This window comes from Cebidichthys violaceus, unplaced genomic scaffold, assembly GCF_023349555.1.
Source record: "Cebidichthys violaceus isolate CVI_PGR_0920_01 unplaced genomic scaffold, fCebVio1.0.p SCAF_14, whole genome shotgun sequence".
Taxonomy (NCBI): Eukaryota; Metazoa; Chordata; class Actinopteri; order Perciformes; family Stichaeidae; genus Cebidichthys; species Cebidichthys violaceus.
Genome location: NW_027176307.1, coordinates 1,315,477 through 1,330,609, shown reverse-complemented (window position 1 = coordinate 1,330,609; position 15,133 = coordinate 1,315,477). Strand labels below are relative to the sequence as shown.

The window sequence follows — 15,133 nt, the reverse complement described above, 5'->3', positions numbered from 1 at the left end:
GTGGTAGTAACTGAGATAAAGTGTCTTGCCTGGTGTATAAAAGCGGTTTCCTTACTACGGATAAGAGCTGGACCGATAATAATAATTCTATTAGCTCATTGTGGATATATCGGTATCAGCGTCTGTATGAGTAAACAAATCGTGGTACATGCAAAAACTTGGTTTGTGGTCATTTAGAAACAGCGTTACAATTCCGTTTGTCCACCAGAGAGTGCCGACATGTGCATTTTTCAATTGTAAAATGTCTTGCTCAGTATGCATCTCAGTCACAATAAAAAAAAAGCACTATCAACCGATATATTCTTAAAAATAGTATATTTTAAACTCCCAAAAGATCAATGTCAGTATGAGCCCCAGAAATCCTGCATCTGCTGTGCTGTACGACACTCTCTTCCTCTCTGCTTTTCACTAAATTTCCATTTCAGCAGTTACGCATAAAGAAGAAAAACACATTTTCGCTCTACAGCCGTAAGCTTATCTGAACAGCGAAGGTCATACCAACAGAAACAGAACAGCGACACTGAAAAGCTCTCACCGTGAGGCCAGAGGAGGCCCTTGAGATTACCTGGCAAACTGAAAGCAGTTTAAAAACTCTGCCAGTCACCAGTGACTGCTTCCACAGTCACTCACGCTGCTTTTAAAAGAGGGGATTAACACTTTGGGGATTAACAAAGTCACCGTGAAGTGTGACGTAGCCGGCAGTTGTGTGAATGCATTTCCTCTCTGATGAGGACAAACAGCTGTAAGCAAAGAAGGCACACAGCGGCCCTTTCTGAACCGCTGCTGACATCCACATCGACTCCTCCTCCGGCTCCTCCTCTCCTCTCCTCTGCTTCATCCTACTCCTCTACCTCCTCACCTCTTCCTCCCTTCTCTTACATGCTGCCCAGTGCTCGTGTGCAGGACGAGGCTTCCGGCCATGTGGGAATTTCTCCTAATAGTGGCTCGCGGTTAAATCTGCATGTTGGTACGGACGTCAGCGCAGCAGCATTATCAGACTTCAATCTGTGCAGCCTTGAGGATAGAAGAAGCTCAACTCCGCTTTCCCTGCCAGTGGAGCAAATTTTGCAGAAACTGCCACTTTTGCCCACTTTCATCAATTTCCCAGAAGATGAAGATGAGTCTTCGGTGAAAGACAAAAAAAAAAAAAAGAAGCTTTGATGAGATCTTCACTTGACTACTGCTGAGGACCAGGAGTTCTTGTAATTCACCCTTCTGTGGAAAAGGTCTGGACAGCACCAGCGAGGCACCGAAGCTGCTCCGTCACATGGACACTGAACAGCTGTTGCATTTACCATCTTGTCTCGGAGAGAAACCAGACCGTTTGAGGGAGCAATACAGCGCCGCACGGCGATGCCGGGAAAACTTGTTCGCATCAAAGCACCTCGTACTTAGCAACTGATGAGGATGAGAGACCGTGTGATGACCTACCTGTATTTGACAAGTGTGTTTTTCACCTCGTTGGAGAACGGAGCGCGGAGGGAAAAAAGTCAGCGAGGGGGAACAGGGGAGGGGAAGAGCGAGCCAGTGAGGGAAGGTGTGAAGCCAACGCTGTGAAAGAGAGAACTAGAGAAGCTGGGAAAGACACAGAGAGAGAGAGAGAGAGAGAGAGAGAGAGAGAGAGAGAGACAGAGAGAAAACTCTGCCAGACTGAGGGAGTAAAAGGAGAAACGGCGTATCAAAGACCTGGCCAAGCGCCCATTTAACGCAGCAGGATTGTGTTTTGTCAGAGCCATACAGGGTGAGTATAAATTCCGTTTGATGTGGCTATGATGACAGGAAATTAAACAGTGCACAGGAGCAGCTGTCAACTTACTGTTCAGAAAAATCCTATTATAAATTCTAGCGTTGTAAAAATTGTATTGGACTGAATAGTAAATATAACCCGAGTTACTATATTAATGAATCATGGAACAAGTGCTGGGGTTCATCAGTTGTCACTGGTGCTTTTATGAGCTCTACAGTACATTTCGTTCAACGGGGATTCAGTCACTTTTGACACCCACAAAAGGTTATTAAACTGATCCTGGTTTTATATCTACTTTGGAAAGTCTGGGCATGGCCGTGTAGAGGCGCTCTGTGTTTAGTTTGTTTTACTCAGGAGAAAGTGGGAGGTACGAGGAGTGAGATGATTTCATCATTAAAAAACCCCGGGGATGAAAAGTCACATGACTTATACCACTGCATCCTCGGAGGTATAAACAATGCAATTGTTATCCAAAGAAGTTTTCAAACTGAAACAACAAAAGATTAGTTGAAATTTAGAGGCAGGAATTTATTCAACTATTTCAGCCATTTTTCAAGGAAAAAATAAAACTTGTTTATACACTTGTTTGAGCTTGTGAAATGTTAAAATGTGCAGGTTTTCTACAGCTGACCATTGCTTTTTTCCTTATTGATTAATTTGCGGATCATTTTCTCAATTAATTGATTGGTCAATAAAACGTCAGAAAACAGTGAAAATGTCCATGGCTGTCCTCGATGGTGGCGACGTCATGAAATGTTTTGTCCAACAAACTGTCAAAAACCACAAAATATATAAAAGATACAAAAAATTACTTAGCTGCAGCACTAATTTTATATTTTATTTGTAATTATCTGGGGGTTTTGGATTGTGGGTCAGTCAAAACAAAGTATGTGACGACTTGACCTATGGCTTTGTGAAACTTTGAAGGGCGTTTTTTTTAAACTTCAATTTAATTGACCTAAGATTAGTTTATCGTAAAAATAAAATGATGGCAGCCCTGAAATGAAGCCTCGCATGTTGAAGCACTAGACAGTCAAACAATGGAAGCGGTATTTGAGGATGAAAGTGGGTAGACCGCTCTGTGGGTGAAAGTGTCGCCGATCCACCTGCTGCTTCATTTGACCTCACACCATCCTCCGCTGACTTCATCATAATCACCAATTGCAGGGAAACAAACCACCAGTGATGCGCTTTGTTTCCTGTTTTTCGAAACAGCCTCATTCCTCTGCTTTGACGCCAGTCTCCTCCAGTCCCGATGGCTAATCAAGTATCCATAACAACACCGGAACATATAAATTAATGGCATGATTGGGACTATTCATCTCGGTTAGGAAAACATCCTTGTGTTTGTCAATCCAGTTAGCTGAACCACTGAAGCTCTAATGCGATTTCCTTTCGTCTCATTATGATTGAGCCTTGATAGGTGCCCATTAGCAGCCCTGGTAGACTACGGCTGCGGGGGAGGAGGATTGATCCTTGTATTAATGTGTACAGATAGATGACCGTGTTAGGATGTAAATAACTGCCCAGCAATTCCCCCAAGTCATACAGGCACATGGACACACACACACACACACACACACACACACACACACACACACACACACACACACACACACACACAACATGGCAATTGCACCATGTGTGATCTTTATCCCTGGCAACAGCACAATCAACCCCCAACAATGCGAGGACTGAGACGAGACATGACAAAATAAAAATCACCTTCGGGTTACAAAAAAAAAACAACGTCGACAGCGATTCATTCCATAAAGCCTTAATGGCATCTTGATGCGTTTTAATTCATTCAATACAAACAACCACCTTTCGCCGGAAAATTCCTCTCGGATGAAAAGCTTTCCGCACAAAAGCAGCTTCTAAAAAGCACCGGCCCGGAAATATTTTGAGAATCAAAAGGCGCCAAGGTTTCATCCTTGAAAACCAATCATCGGATTCAATCAAAAACACATGAATGCTAAAAGCACTTGGGCTGTTTGGACAAGCAGCTGGGCTACATAATCGCCATCGACGAGACCACAAGATGACGGAAATCAACATGACCTTCAATTCAAATCAAACAGTCCGTTTACATTACGTCCCCGTCAGGCTCCATTTTTCCTAATCACGCCGAGTACAGTAGAGCTTTCAATGAGGCCTTTGCAAATAGACAGACAGACACGGACTGTTCTGATGACTCGATTATATATTTGAAATAGATCGTCGAGGCAAAATTCAATGAACCGGGAGACGTCTTTATAGACCTTGAGCTTCGGTTTCCCCTTTTGGTGCTTTCATTTGTATTGTATGAAATGATAATAATAATAATAATAATACGTGGAGAGATAAGATGATCTTTAAAAGGATTCACTGCAGCAGCGAATGCATTTTGGATACAGAAGTCAAAATGAAATTGAAATATAAGCCAACTGAGGTTATATAAACGGAGATTATATAAACGGCAGAATCTGCACTACACCATCTTAGGTAGAACGTAAGAATGAAAGGAGTGGGATGCATGGACTGCATTATTATTATTTTTATTATTATTATTATTATTATTATTATTATAATAGTGATGGAAGATGTACTATAAGATGAAATAAAACTAGCAAAACTACAGTGTGGAAATACTTTGTATTACCATAAGAAGATACTTTAAGCACCAAAAGTATAAATACTCATTATGCTGAATGTCTCATTCTGAACCATTTTTATATTCTTGAATTATGATTATTTATGCATTAATGTGTTAATCACCTTTATGTTGCAGCTGGTAAAGGTGGAGCTTATTTTAATTACTTTATATATTGCTTGGTAGTTTGTGATTTGTTCCCCCTGTGGTTCAATGAACTCTTATCTTTTTTTTTTAACCTACAAAAATACATCAGAATTTATTTGTTGATTATATTTTGAATATGTGTTATTACAACAACAGCATGCGAAAGGGATAAGTTATCATGTGAGGAGAAAATACATTTCCTGAAGCTCGAATGAAACCCACTTTGGATGAAGTTGATCAAAGGATTTCAACCGTTACCATATTCAACACGTCCCATTTATCTACATTTAGGATTCTGATCAGTTCAAATGTTGACAGAACAATCTCACATCGACTTCCATTTAGTAGGTGTTCTGGGGCTTTCAATCATATCACATGATCTTCATTAGCAGACACAATTTGCCTGATGCATGTCCACCTAGATGTTAAATGTTGTTTAGACACATATATTATTACCATTTCTGATTATAATAGAATGACAACTTTGTATTTAATAATTCAAGGAAAAGTGGTGAACACAAATTCATGATTTTAGATAATAGACTAAGTGCCATTGATCATAAAATTGGCATCTAAAGCCTCAGAAAGCATTTTATTAAGACACCACTCTCCATCTGTTCAACCTGGCACAGCTCCTCACAGTCAGAAGATAACGACACGCATTTCTCTGTAATCAGACGGAATTGTCATTTTTACTTTCCACTTTGTTTTCACGTTGTAATAAGATCCCAGCTGTGGGAGGTCTTCAACACGGCGAGTGTTTGCAGGTGTCCACAGGTGTATTTTCCACTCTGCTGTGCAGGAAGAGGAGCTAATGACAGCGATTCGTTTCATTATCTACTCAGCCAGAAGGTTTCAGATCCTTTAGAACTGTGTTAACACGAGTACAGAAGAGTCATAGATGCACTAATGTCAACCCCTAAGTACATTCAATTAAGCAAAGGTGTGTTGTATTGATTATTAATTTAACATTTAATTTGAAACGGGAGATGGAGGATCTCTTTACGGTCGAAACTGCTAATTATTTTCTTGATCAATTAACCGATCTAATTAATTAATTTCGACGTCAGAAAGCAGTGTAGAACTGCATCAACTTGTCATGTTTTGTTTTCCTTGTCATATCTGAATGACAGAGACATTCGATAACGATTATCAAAATTGTTTCAGATTCGTTTTCTGTCAATTAATCAGCTTTGAAAATCTTCTTTGAAAAGTCGCATGGTCTCAAAACTCCGATGCTTTCTGCCCTTTAATGTCAGGTAGAACAAAACACTGCCCACCCACACACACACATATTTATAGAGTTTTGTTTTAGGTTTGTTCATATGTGCTCAGCTCTCACAACAGTGGACGACAACATTATCAGAGAGAAAGTGTCTTCTTGGGCAGCATCCCTATGACTGTGCTGCTTTGAGGCATAAGGAAACCTATCTATTTGATTAAAGCCTTGTAAAGTCAGCCCATAATCTCACTCATATCTAAACCTGCTCTGGGATTCTGAATCCTGTAAGAACGTCAGGATGCATAACAAGAAATGTAAAAAGCACTGCTCTAAATCATCTCTATCCTAAAATACATAACATTTCTGACCTGTACATCCTGTCCATCCAGTCCTGCCAATACAAAAACCAGAATACTTCCAACACCTTGGATGCAAAATAAGACGGAGAAATAAGCCCCCATCACACACGCACACACACGCACACACACACACACACACACACACACACACACACACACACACACACACACACACACACACACACACAAGCATTTTTATGATAACTCAAGCCAAGAGGAAAAGGGAGGTTTCTGTGGCAGATTCCTGATTCAACAGCTACCTTAATTGGCCAGGAAAACGACTCTTGAAAGCATCGCCTCCCACATACAATTAAGTATCCTCTAGAGAGCGGCAGCCTCTTGCTGTACGGCATGACTAATCTGACAATGTGGGCAAAACACAGAGACAAGAGATACGAGTCAAACAACTCACTGGAGAACCTTTGGCATTCACGCTACAAGAGAAGGGGAGAGAGACCCGGCGCTGCAACGTTCTCTCCAACTCTCTCTCCAACTCTCTGATGGCGTGAGAAAAAAAAAACAACAATTCTGTGAAAACATTGAGCTGCTTAAACACTCATCCCGAGTTCAAAATGGCCTCATAACTTCATGTGAAAACACAAGCAAGTCCTGCACAGAACGTAGGACTCAACTCCTGGATATTCAGCAAAACACCAGCGAACGTGGCTTATTAAAGAAATCTAATCAGACAGATGCTGAATAATATACAGTGCTTGTATTAGTATTAATATTAGTAGCATGTTGAATTCAACAAATTAGACCCTTGGTCCAAATATTTAACCTTTCACATCCATCAGCACTGATTAACTAACAAATGTGGGGTTTTATTCAAAGGTGATAATAAAAACAATAATTTAGGATATATCTTGTGCATATTTAGTGCCAGAAATTGTAATTAAAAAAAAGAAGTGTTCCTCCCAGAATTTGATGATGTTTCCATAACTCCAAGCCTCTGAAACTGCAGTTAAAGCTGCATCAACAGGTGCTCCATTGTTTTCACCAAACAGTCGCTAACACTGGTGGTGGTTTGATGTAGCACACAGAGGGTTGTTGGAGCTTTTTCACTGAAAACGGCTGCGGAAAATAACACAGAGACGTGAGACTGGACCGAAACGCAAAGCTGTGGGCCGTTAAACCAAAAGAGGAAAAATACTAAAATACTGCACAGTCGGCTGATAATCATCAGTTCGTTTGACTGTGATATCGCACAGTCATTTGACCTTTTGTCCATTTTAAAATATTGATTAGTACAGCTTTATAGCATTATGAATCCCACAACAAGCATTTTAAAAACACTAATGGATGGTAAAAGAAAACAGAAAATATCCAACAAAAGTAAAATTGTTATACTTCAAAGTTAATTTATATGTCATCATAAAAAGGAAAAACAACGGGTGGCTGTTTGTTGATTAACTAAAAGGCCAATGTGCTGGTGTAATACTAATTTGAATAATGGCATATTAATACCCATTTTACATCCTGTTGATTTATAAAATAACATTTCTAGACTTTAAAACCACGGTTTATGAAACTGTAAAGTACGCTAGAAAGAAAACAGCCAAAGCAATATTGCAAAATGTGACTCGTTGTGGTCTGCTATCTGAAAAACAGTCCTAAATATGAAGAAATCTCGAGCTCTGCTCTAATAAGACGACACGAAGAAAACAACAAAAACAGGGATGAGAGACTGTTGAGAGCCCAGGAGGCTGAAATGAGCAAACAAAGTCAAACAAGGATTTATGCAGCCGTTTGACAGCAGTGTCCAACACACAGCTTTCATTTTACTAACTAATTAGGATATGGAGACAACTTAAGAAAAGTACAATTAGACTCAGTGGAGTATTTGACACAGTGTGAATTTTACATGTCGTTATCCCACAGACGCTAATACACAAGTTAAAAGCCAATACAAACGCATAAATACCTTTGTACTGCTCCTTTAACCCTGTGATGTTTGAACATGTGAAATGGAATGAATGAATGGAATGAATTTGTCTTAATTGGTTGTATTTCTTTGTTGTGAAGCATACAAATCTAAGCCCAAAAAACTCTGAATTATAGGAATATTTTAAGTTTTTGCAAAGCTCAGACGTCTGACTCGTCTCCCCCGTTAATGGCTGACTGAACACTACGGGTGTGTTGGGCAAAACAAACAACCTCCTCAAGCTGTTTTTAGTTTTAGATCTTACCTGCGGCCTCCAGCAGGACGTGGTAGTCTGTTCCTCTCTGAGCGGGCGTGTCATCGTCAGGCTCCTCCCTCTCTGAGGCCTCATAACGCTCCCAGTTTGAGCCCAGTTTCCTCCTGGAGAAAACCTCCGGCCTGTCGCCTTCCTCCTGAAAGTTGTCCCCCTCATCTTGGTCCTGAAAGAAGAGGCACATGGCGGGGTACACAGTGAGGAACGTGGGATTTAAGCGACAAATGGGAATAATGGTGCACCCTTTACAACAGTCTCTCCTGAAAAAAGCACTAGGTAATACAACTGAATACTACAAGACAAGAAGAAACTGTATTTTAAAAATGTCTTGCATCATGATTCAATAATTTCTCATTTGAAACAATGATGGGACATCGGGATAGGACAGAAAGTTCAAACATTAAATGGGACCACAAATGGTTTTCCACAGTCCTGAAGAGTCAATGTGGACGCATTTTTACATATTTTTTCTCCTGTACCATCTTCCCGCCGGAATTGATGGTGACACCATCACATAACCTCTGAAACACGCCATCTTTCCCCAAACAAAAAGGAAGTGCATGTTGAGTAGATCATACAGAACGTACAGACGTGGCAGATAGTGTGAACAAGTAATTCAGGCTCGTTTGTTTCATTTTTACAAACTTGAAAAAAAAAAAAAAATGAAAAAAAAATTTTAAACTAAAATTTGCAAAGCCAGCTAGCCTTGGGTACAGTGACTAAAGATGTTCCCAACAACACTTCCTCTGACAAAGCTCCACAAAGCATAACACAAAGAGCATTTTGTAAATTGGTCATTAACACATAGCTCTTATTCATGATTGGTAGCTAAGCCAAACAAAACGGGTCAAGGTAAATGGCACGCCCCGCTGTGTGACAAAGAACAAGACATCCAAAACTTAACTAATTGAATTTGTCTGCGTCATAGATGTCTTGCCGTGTTGTCACATGGCTGCACAAACCTTTACCAAGGTTGCCATAGAAAGGAGCAGGTGTGTCAGAGGGACAGAGCATGCTCAGTTTCTCTGGTGCCCTGTCGAAAAAAAGAATAACACAGAGCTCATTTTTCTTCCAACAATATCATCAAAGACCCCATGGTAGCTATGGATCCATTAATGGGGATTGTTTTTTTGTTTATGATTGCAATCAAGGAGCTTCTGTTCCAAAGGAGATTTGTATGATTGCAATCAAAGAGCCCCTATTGTTTTCCTTCTACTGCTGTAGTTACCATGGCAGGAGCGTCGACTCACAGAGCATCCCAGCGGAGATGAAGCTGAGAGTGTCACATCCGAGGCCCGGTGATAATGTTGCAAGTGTTTTGTCGAAGACCAAAACTCTGAACATGCTGACAGGAACTCGTTATGTGCACTGAGCATGTACAGTAGAGACGTGTGCAAACACACTCCTGTAATGCACCGCAATCAAACAATGCGTGTGCAGCAGCTACTTGCGTTGAGTATGAAGCACAGCTCCACAACTGACATAGACGCTGTGCTTTGAAGGTGAGGGGGGAAAAAAGTCACATATTTGTAAATTGACGTAGTCGCATTGATATTATCCGAAAAGTCTAACTTTATTCAAAGAAACTATCAATAGCTAAACGCGGGGCAGCCACGTAAACTACCATGCTCTCTCACCCGGTGTTGGAAGTCCGCTGAGTGGCCGCTTCCCCCGCGTCCACGGCCGCGGTAGTGGTCTCTTTTACCCCGACCGCGGTGGTGGCCTCCTCTCCCTCTGCCCCGGTGTTCACCGCTGACGCTGTCGCTGTTGCTTCCACCTCGGCCGCCTCTTTTCCAACTGCCTCCTCTGACTCCGTTCGGTCTGGCGTCCATTGCTGTCAATATTGGCCGGACAGTTTAACATGTGACACCTTCAAGTTGAAGGAAACAAGTGTTACATTGAATACTGTCCCACGACAACATGGCGTTTGATGGTTCCGAGTCAATTAGACAATAATCAATTTTACATTTCACAATTGAATTTTTTTTATAGGAAAGCAAAGAACAATTTAAATAGTACAACTTTTATATATATATATATATATATATATATATATCAATATATAATGACCAATATATATATATATATATATATATATATATATATATATATATATATATATATATATATATATTATTTATATATATATATATATATATATATTATTTATATATATATATATATATTATATATATATATATATATATATATATATATAGAGAGAGAGAGAGAGAGAGAGAGAGAGAGAGAGAGAGAGAGAGAGAGAGAGAGAGAGAGACTTTAAAAAAAAACATTAATGTTTTTCTTTTTATTTCAGGACAACTCTTAATGGAGCCACAAACCGGCACCTGTCTCTGACCCGTCAACAGTAACACAGACAGATACCAACATGGAAGTAGACCCTTCAAACAGCACTTTTGCCAACACATCACATGTCCAGGCGACTCCCCACAACGTGTGGGAGGTTATTACCATCGCTACAGTGTCAGCCATCGTCAGCTTGATAACTATTGTTGGTAACGTGCTGGTGTTGCTGTCCTTCAAAGTCAACAGCCAGCTGAAGACTGTTAACAACTACTACCTACTGAGTCTGGCTTTCGCTGACCTCATCATCGGAGTGTTGTCAATGAACTTATACACCACATATATCCTGATGGGTTACTGGTCCTTAGGAAACCTTGCATGTGATCTCTGGCTAGCAGTGGATTATGTTGCCAGCAATGCTTCAGTTATGAACTTACTCGTCATCAGCTTTGACAGGTACTTCTCCATCACAAGGCCGCTAACTTACAGGGCTAAGAGGACTCCAAAGAGAGCTGCCATCATGATTGGCCTCGCATGGCTGGTGTCTTTTGTCCTTTGGGCGCCACCCATTCTGTGCTGGCAATACTTTGTAGGAGAGAGAAAAGTGCCTCCTGACCAGTGCCAGATCCAGTTTTTAACAGAGCCTGTGATCACATTTGGTACAGCCATTGCTGCTTTCTACATCCCTGTCTCTGTTATGACCATTCTCTACTGTAGGATCTACAAGGAGACGCAGAGACGCACCAAAGATTTGGCAGAGCTCCAAGGCCTGGCTACTGAAAATGTTCTAGAAGGGACTAAACCACAGAAAACTATCATTAATTCTTGCTTTCATTTCACCAGAGAGAGGAGAGACCGGAGTCAGGCCTCCTGGTCCTCATCTAACCAAAGCAATGCCACTAAAACTACCACCAGATCAGATGAGGCATGGGTGAAAGCAGATCAGGTCACTTCCTTTAACAGCTACTCCTCATCCGAAGAGGAGGAGCAGCATGTTTCAATAGAAACCCCACAGGGATCTTTCAAAGAGCAAGGTAGTGAGCAAAGTAATAAGAATGGACAGGTGAGTGATTATACAGAAGATCTGTACTTTTCCACTCCTCAAAAGAAGAGCAGTAAAAAACACATCTCTTATAAATTCAAACCTGGCTCTAGCTCAAAGGGTAAAAACGGCAAACCAATGCCTGCCACGCCCTGCCTGCCTAAAGCAGAAGAGCCCACCAAAAACGCCTCGCCTTCCTCCTCCACCACCTCCAAACCCATCGACCCCGTCCTGAAGAACCAGATCACCAAAAGGAAGAGGATGGTGCTTGTGAAGGAGAAGAAGGCGGCCCAGACCCTCAGTGCCATCCTGCTGGCTTTCATCCTCACATGGACGCCCTACAACATCATGGTGCTCATCTCCACTTTCTGTGCCGAGTGCATCCCCATGTCCCTGTGGCACCTGGGCTACTGGCTGTGCTACGTCAACAGCACCATCAACCCCATGTGCTACGCGCTCTGCAACAAGACCTTTCAGAAGACCTTCCGCATGCTTCTGCTCTGCCAGTGGAGGAGGAGGAGAAGGGGGGACGACAAGCTGTACTGGGGTGGACAAAACCCAAATGTCAACAATAAAATGACTTGATGTGGCAAAATGCTATTATAGAACTGGTCTATTGCTTTTGCCCACATGTGATGATTTTCTTGATGTATACTGTAGTCAGTGGTCATCTTCAGCATGAAGTGCTGCATGGGATTTTTGTGTTAAAAGTACATCTCGGTGGAAAATGAGCTGAGACTGATGCAGCACTTAAACTGCCGTTCCAGATTATTACAGGAAAGAAACCTCACGAAGGTGGTGACACATTCTCACAATGGTTAAAAAATGGATTCATATTGTTGTATCAATCCAATCAGTACTCCACTGATTTTATACATTAAAGCCTGTTGACCGGCTTTGTATAAAAAGTTGTTTAAAAAGTTTTGTTGCTCCAGAGGGAGCTGCACAAAAGCTGATAAATTGCCACAAATGATGTCACCCGGGTCAGCAATCAGGTGCTGAAAACTACAAGTTTAGAAATTAAAAAAATCTGGGTGTGTGCAGTTAGAAAGACGTGAGCTTACCAGACCTCTGTGGCTCGCTTCTGATCTCAGCTGCAGACTAGCGGCTCCAGGCTACATTAGCTGCCACTAGCATAACACACCAAAAAACTGTCAGCGGTCAAGTTGCATTTTAGGTAATGTAGGCGCCAGGTTACATTAGAAGAAGAAGAAGAATGTGTGGAATGAAAAAGTTGATATCTCTGGTTCTGCTGCATCCATTTTGAAACTGTCCATCATGAGTCCAACAATGTCATAGCAGTGCCGTGCTAAATAGGTTGAATACTCCTTTAATACAACGCTCACATGCCAATATGTATGTTGAAAGAGTTAATGGCAGCTGTACTCATGCTGTCCTCCTCTCCATCGTGGCAAAAACGTAATCTCTTCCTCATGACTCAAATGTAAAAAATATTAGCATGTTCATAGATTCTGTCTTTTTTTTAATGAGAGAGGAGTAATTCAAGAATTTTTAAACAGGTAATTGAACTTTTGTGTGCAAAAATCATAACTGAAACAAACCAGTAATCAATTTGTCTGGAGGTTGTTTTTGTTTTTTAAATCAGTCAAAGCTAATATGAGAATTCAGCTGCCTTTTTTTAAACTCCTCCCACCCTGTGTGGCTTTTTTTCCGGCCTTTTTACGCTACATCATCACATTCCCGGAGCATTTTCTCTGAGCGTTTAATAATGACGCGGATGGGTTTACATTGTTGTTACTTGAAAGCTTGGTGCGTCTCATACAGGTGCCTTGTGCGGCGGTAACAGACACGGAGGGGCGTGACAGAGCGTTGGTATTTGTTGCCTGCAAATGAAAACGGGCTGACCAACCTCACCAGAGCCATGTCAGCACATTTCTAATATAGTCGGCTTAATCTTCTTTAATCTACATGCTGAGAGACAAAGGAATTTTTTTTTTTTTTTGTAAAAACACTGCAAATCTATAAGACGCCGGCTTGATTTAGCTAACTCTGGCAGACTGCTGAAGCCTTATACTAACATAGTCACTATGAAGGAATCACTTCTCAAAAAAGGAGGATTTACTAACAACACGCTTTTGACGTACATGAGCATTTTTGTGTGAGCATGTGGATAAAAACACTGAACCATCCTCCTTTATTCTATTGCTCACTTGCACTGTATATAAAGGACATATTGTAGGCATACACATTTCAAAGTAATCTATAGTATGATGAATATATTTCACTGATTCTGTTGGGATTTTACACCTCTCAAATGGTAAATGTAAATTGCTTCGTGTATATCAGTGTTTAGTGAATGTTTTAGTTTTCTATCTTGGCTCTTGAAATCGATATTTGATCTTGTGTTCAAGGGCTAATCTGTACATTTCTGTGCATTTAAAGCTGCATTAGTGTCACGGTGGAAACATGACAAAAGAGATTGTTTATGGATCACACCTTTATTCCTGTCACTTTTCATATTACTGCAACAACAACAAAAAAAAAACATGGGACACATGGTATTTAAACATAATGAAGCCTGACTACCAACATGTCTATCTAATAGATGAGTGATGCTGTTGTAAATTATTGCACTTCTTTGTCTTTTAATGATGTAATGTCAAATGTTATCTCCTTAAACTCTGTGCCTTTTGTTCTGCTCAGAGGCAAAAGAGCTTTGTGAATGCATTTTTGCTCATTGTCCGTCTGTGCAGTTATGTGAAAGTGAGTCTGTCTGTACTGATTTGAACAGTGAAATACAAACTCAAAGGCAGAATTATACTTTTGTCAGCATGAACATATTCAACATCATACGTGTTGAATCTGATGTGATTTGGTTTTTATTTGTAAATGGTTTTGCCAATCATTACCCACTCAAACAGCTGGGTAATAAAAGTACCGTGCCATGGATGACTTGCACAAATATGACTGTTGCTGAGTGCAGAACAGAGCTCAGACCTCCCGTCAGATGTAATGCTACTTCAGTCTTCATTAATAAAGGATAAGTCTGGTGATATTCTATAGTTTTCTTATTGTCAACAAAAACTGTGAAAAGACCAAAAAGCTACAGCAAATCAATCCCACAAACAAGCTGTGTAGCCAAAACGTGATATGTTTTCCTCTGTCATATACCACCATTGTTCAAAACTTCTTGAATAAACTCTTGAATAAACCACACAGGTCCACTGGGTGACGTGTTGCTTCATTATAATGAACATGGGCACAGCAGCTTGTTTTGAGTCCACCCCTCACACACCGTGAACATTAACCTGCACACCGAACCCGCAGTGGAAAATAGTCCTTAATAAGTAAACAATTCTCTCATGTTTGAGTAGTAAAAAAGAAAGTATATATTCATGATCCCTTTTTTTAAAGATCTATATCTTCATGTATCGAGTGGGCTTGGAGCTGAGAAATTTAACATATTGAGAAAACTTTAGTCGTATTATGGGATTTGTTGACGATATGAACTATAATTGCCAGCA

The 15,133-nt window shown here is 40.7% G+C and overlaps 2 protein-coding genes across 2 annotated transcripts in view; one reads left to right on the top strand and one right to left on the bottom strand.

Annotated features, from left to right (window-relative positions):
- aven (apoptosis, caspase activation inhibitor) overlaps positions 1-12,727 on the bottom strand; it is a 28,145-nt gene extending 15,418 nt beyond the window's left edge. Inside the window, exons 1-3 of the mRNA XM_068708417.1 lie at positions 12,713-12,727; positions 9,940-10,172; positions 8,297-8,468 (exon numbers count right to left, since the gene is read on the bottom strand). Of these exons, the coding sequence (XP_068564518.1) occupies positions 8,297-8,468; positions 9,940-10,134 (367 nt within the window). The 5' untranslated portion in view covers positions 10,135-10,172; positions 12,713-12,727. The remainder of the gene's footprint in view (positions 1-8,296; positions 8,469-9,939; positions 10,173-12,712) is intronic.
- chrm5b (cholinergic receptor, muscarinic 5b) lies at positions 910-15,073 on the top strand. The gene is made up of 2 exons (XM_068708416.1): positions 910-1,741; positions 10,620-15,073. Exon 2 carries the CDS (start codon positions 10,692-10,694, stop codon positions 12,231-12,233), a length of 1,542 nt encoding a protein of 513 aa, XP_068564517.1. The 5' UTR covers positions 910-1,741; positions 10,620-10,691; the 3' UTR covers positions 12,234-15,073.
- The last annotated feature ends 60 nt before the right edge of the window (positions 15,074-15,133 follow it).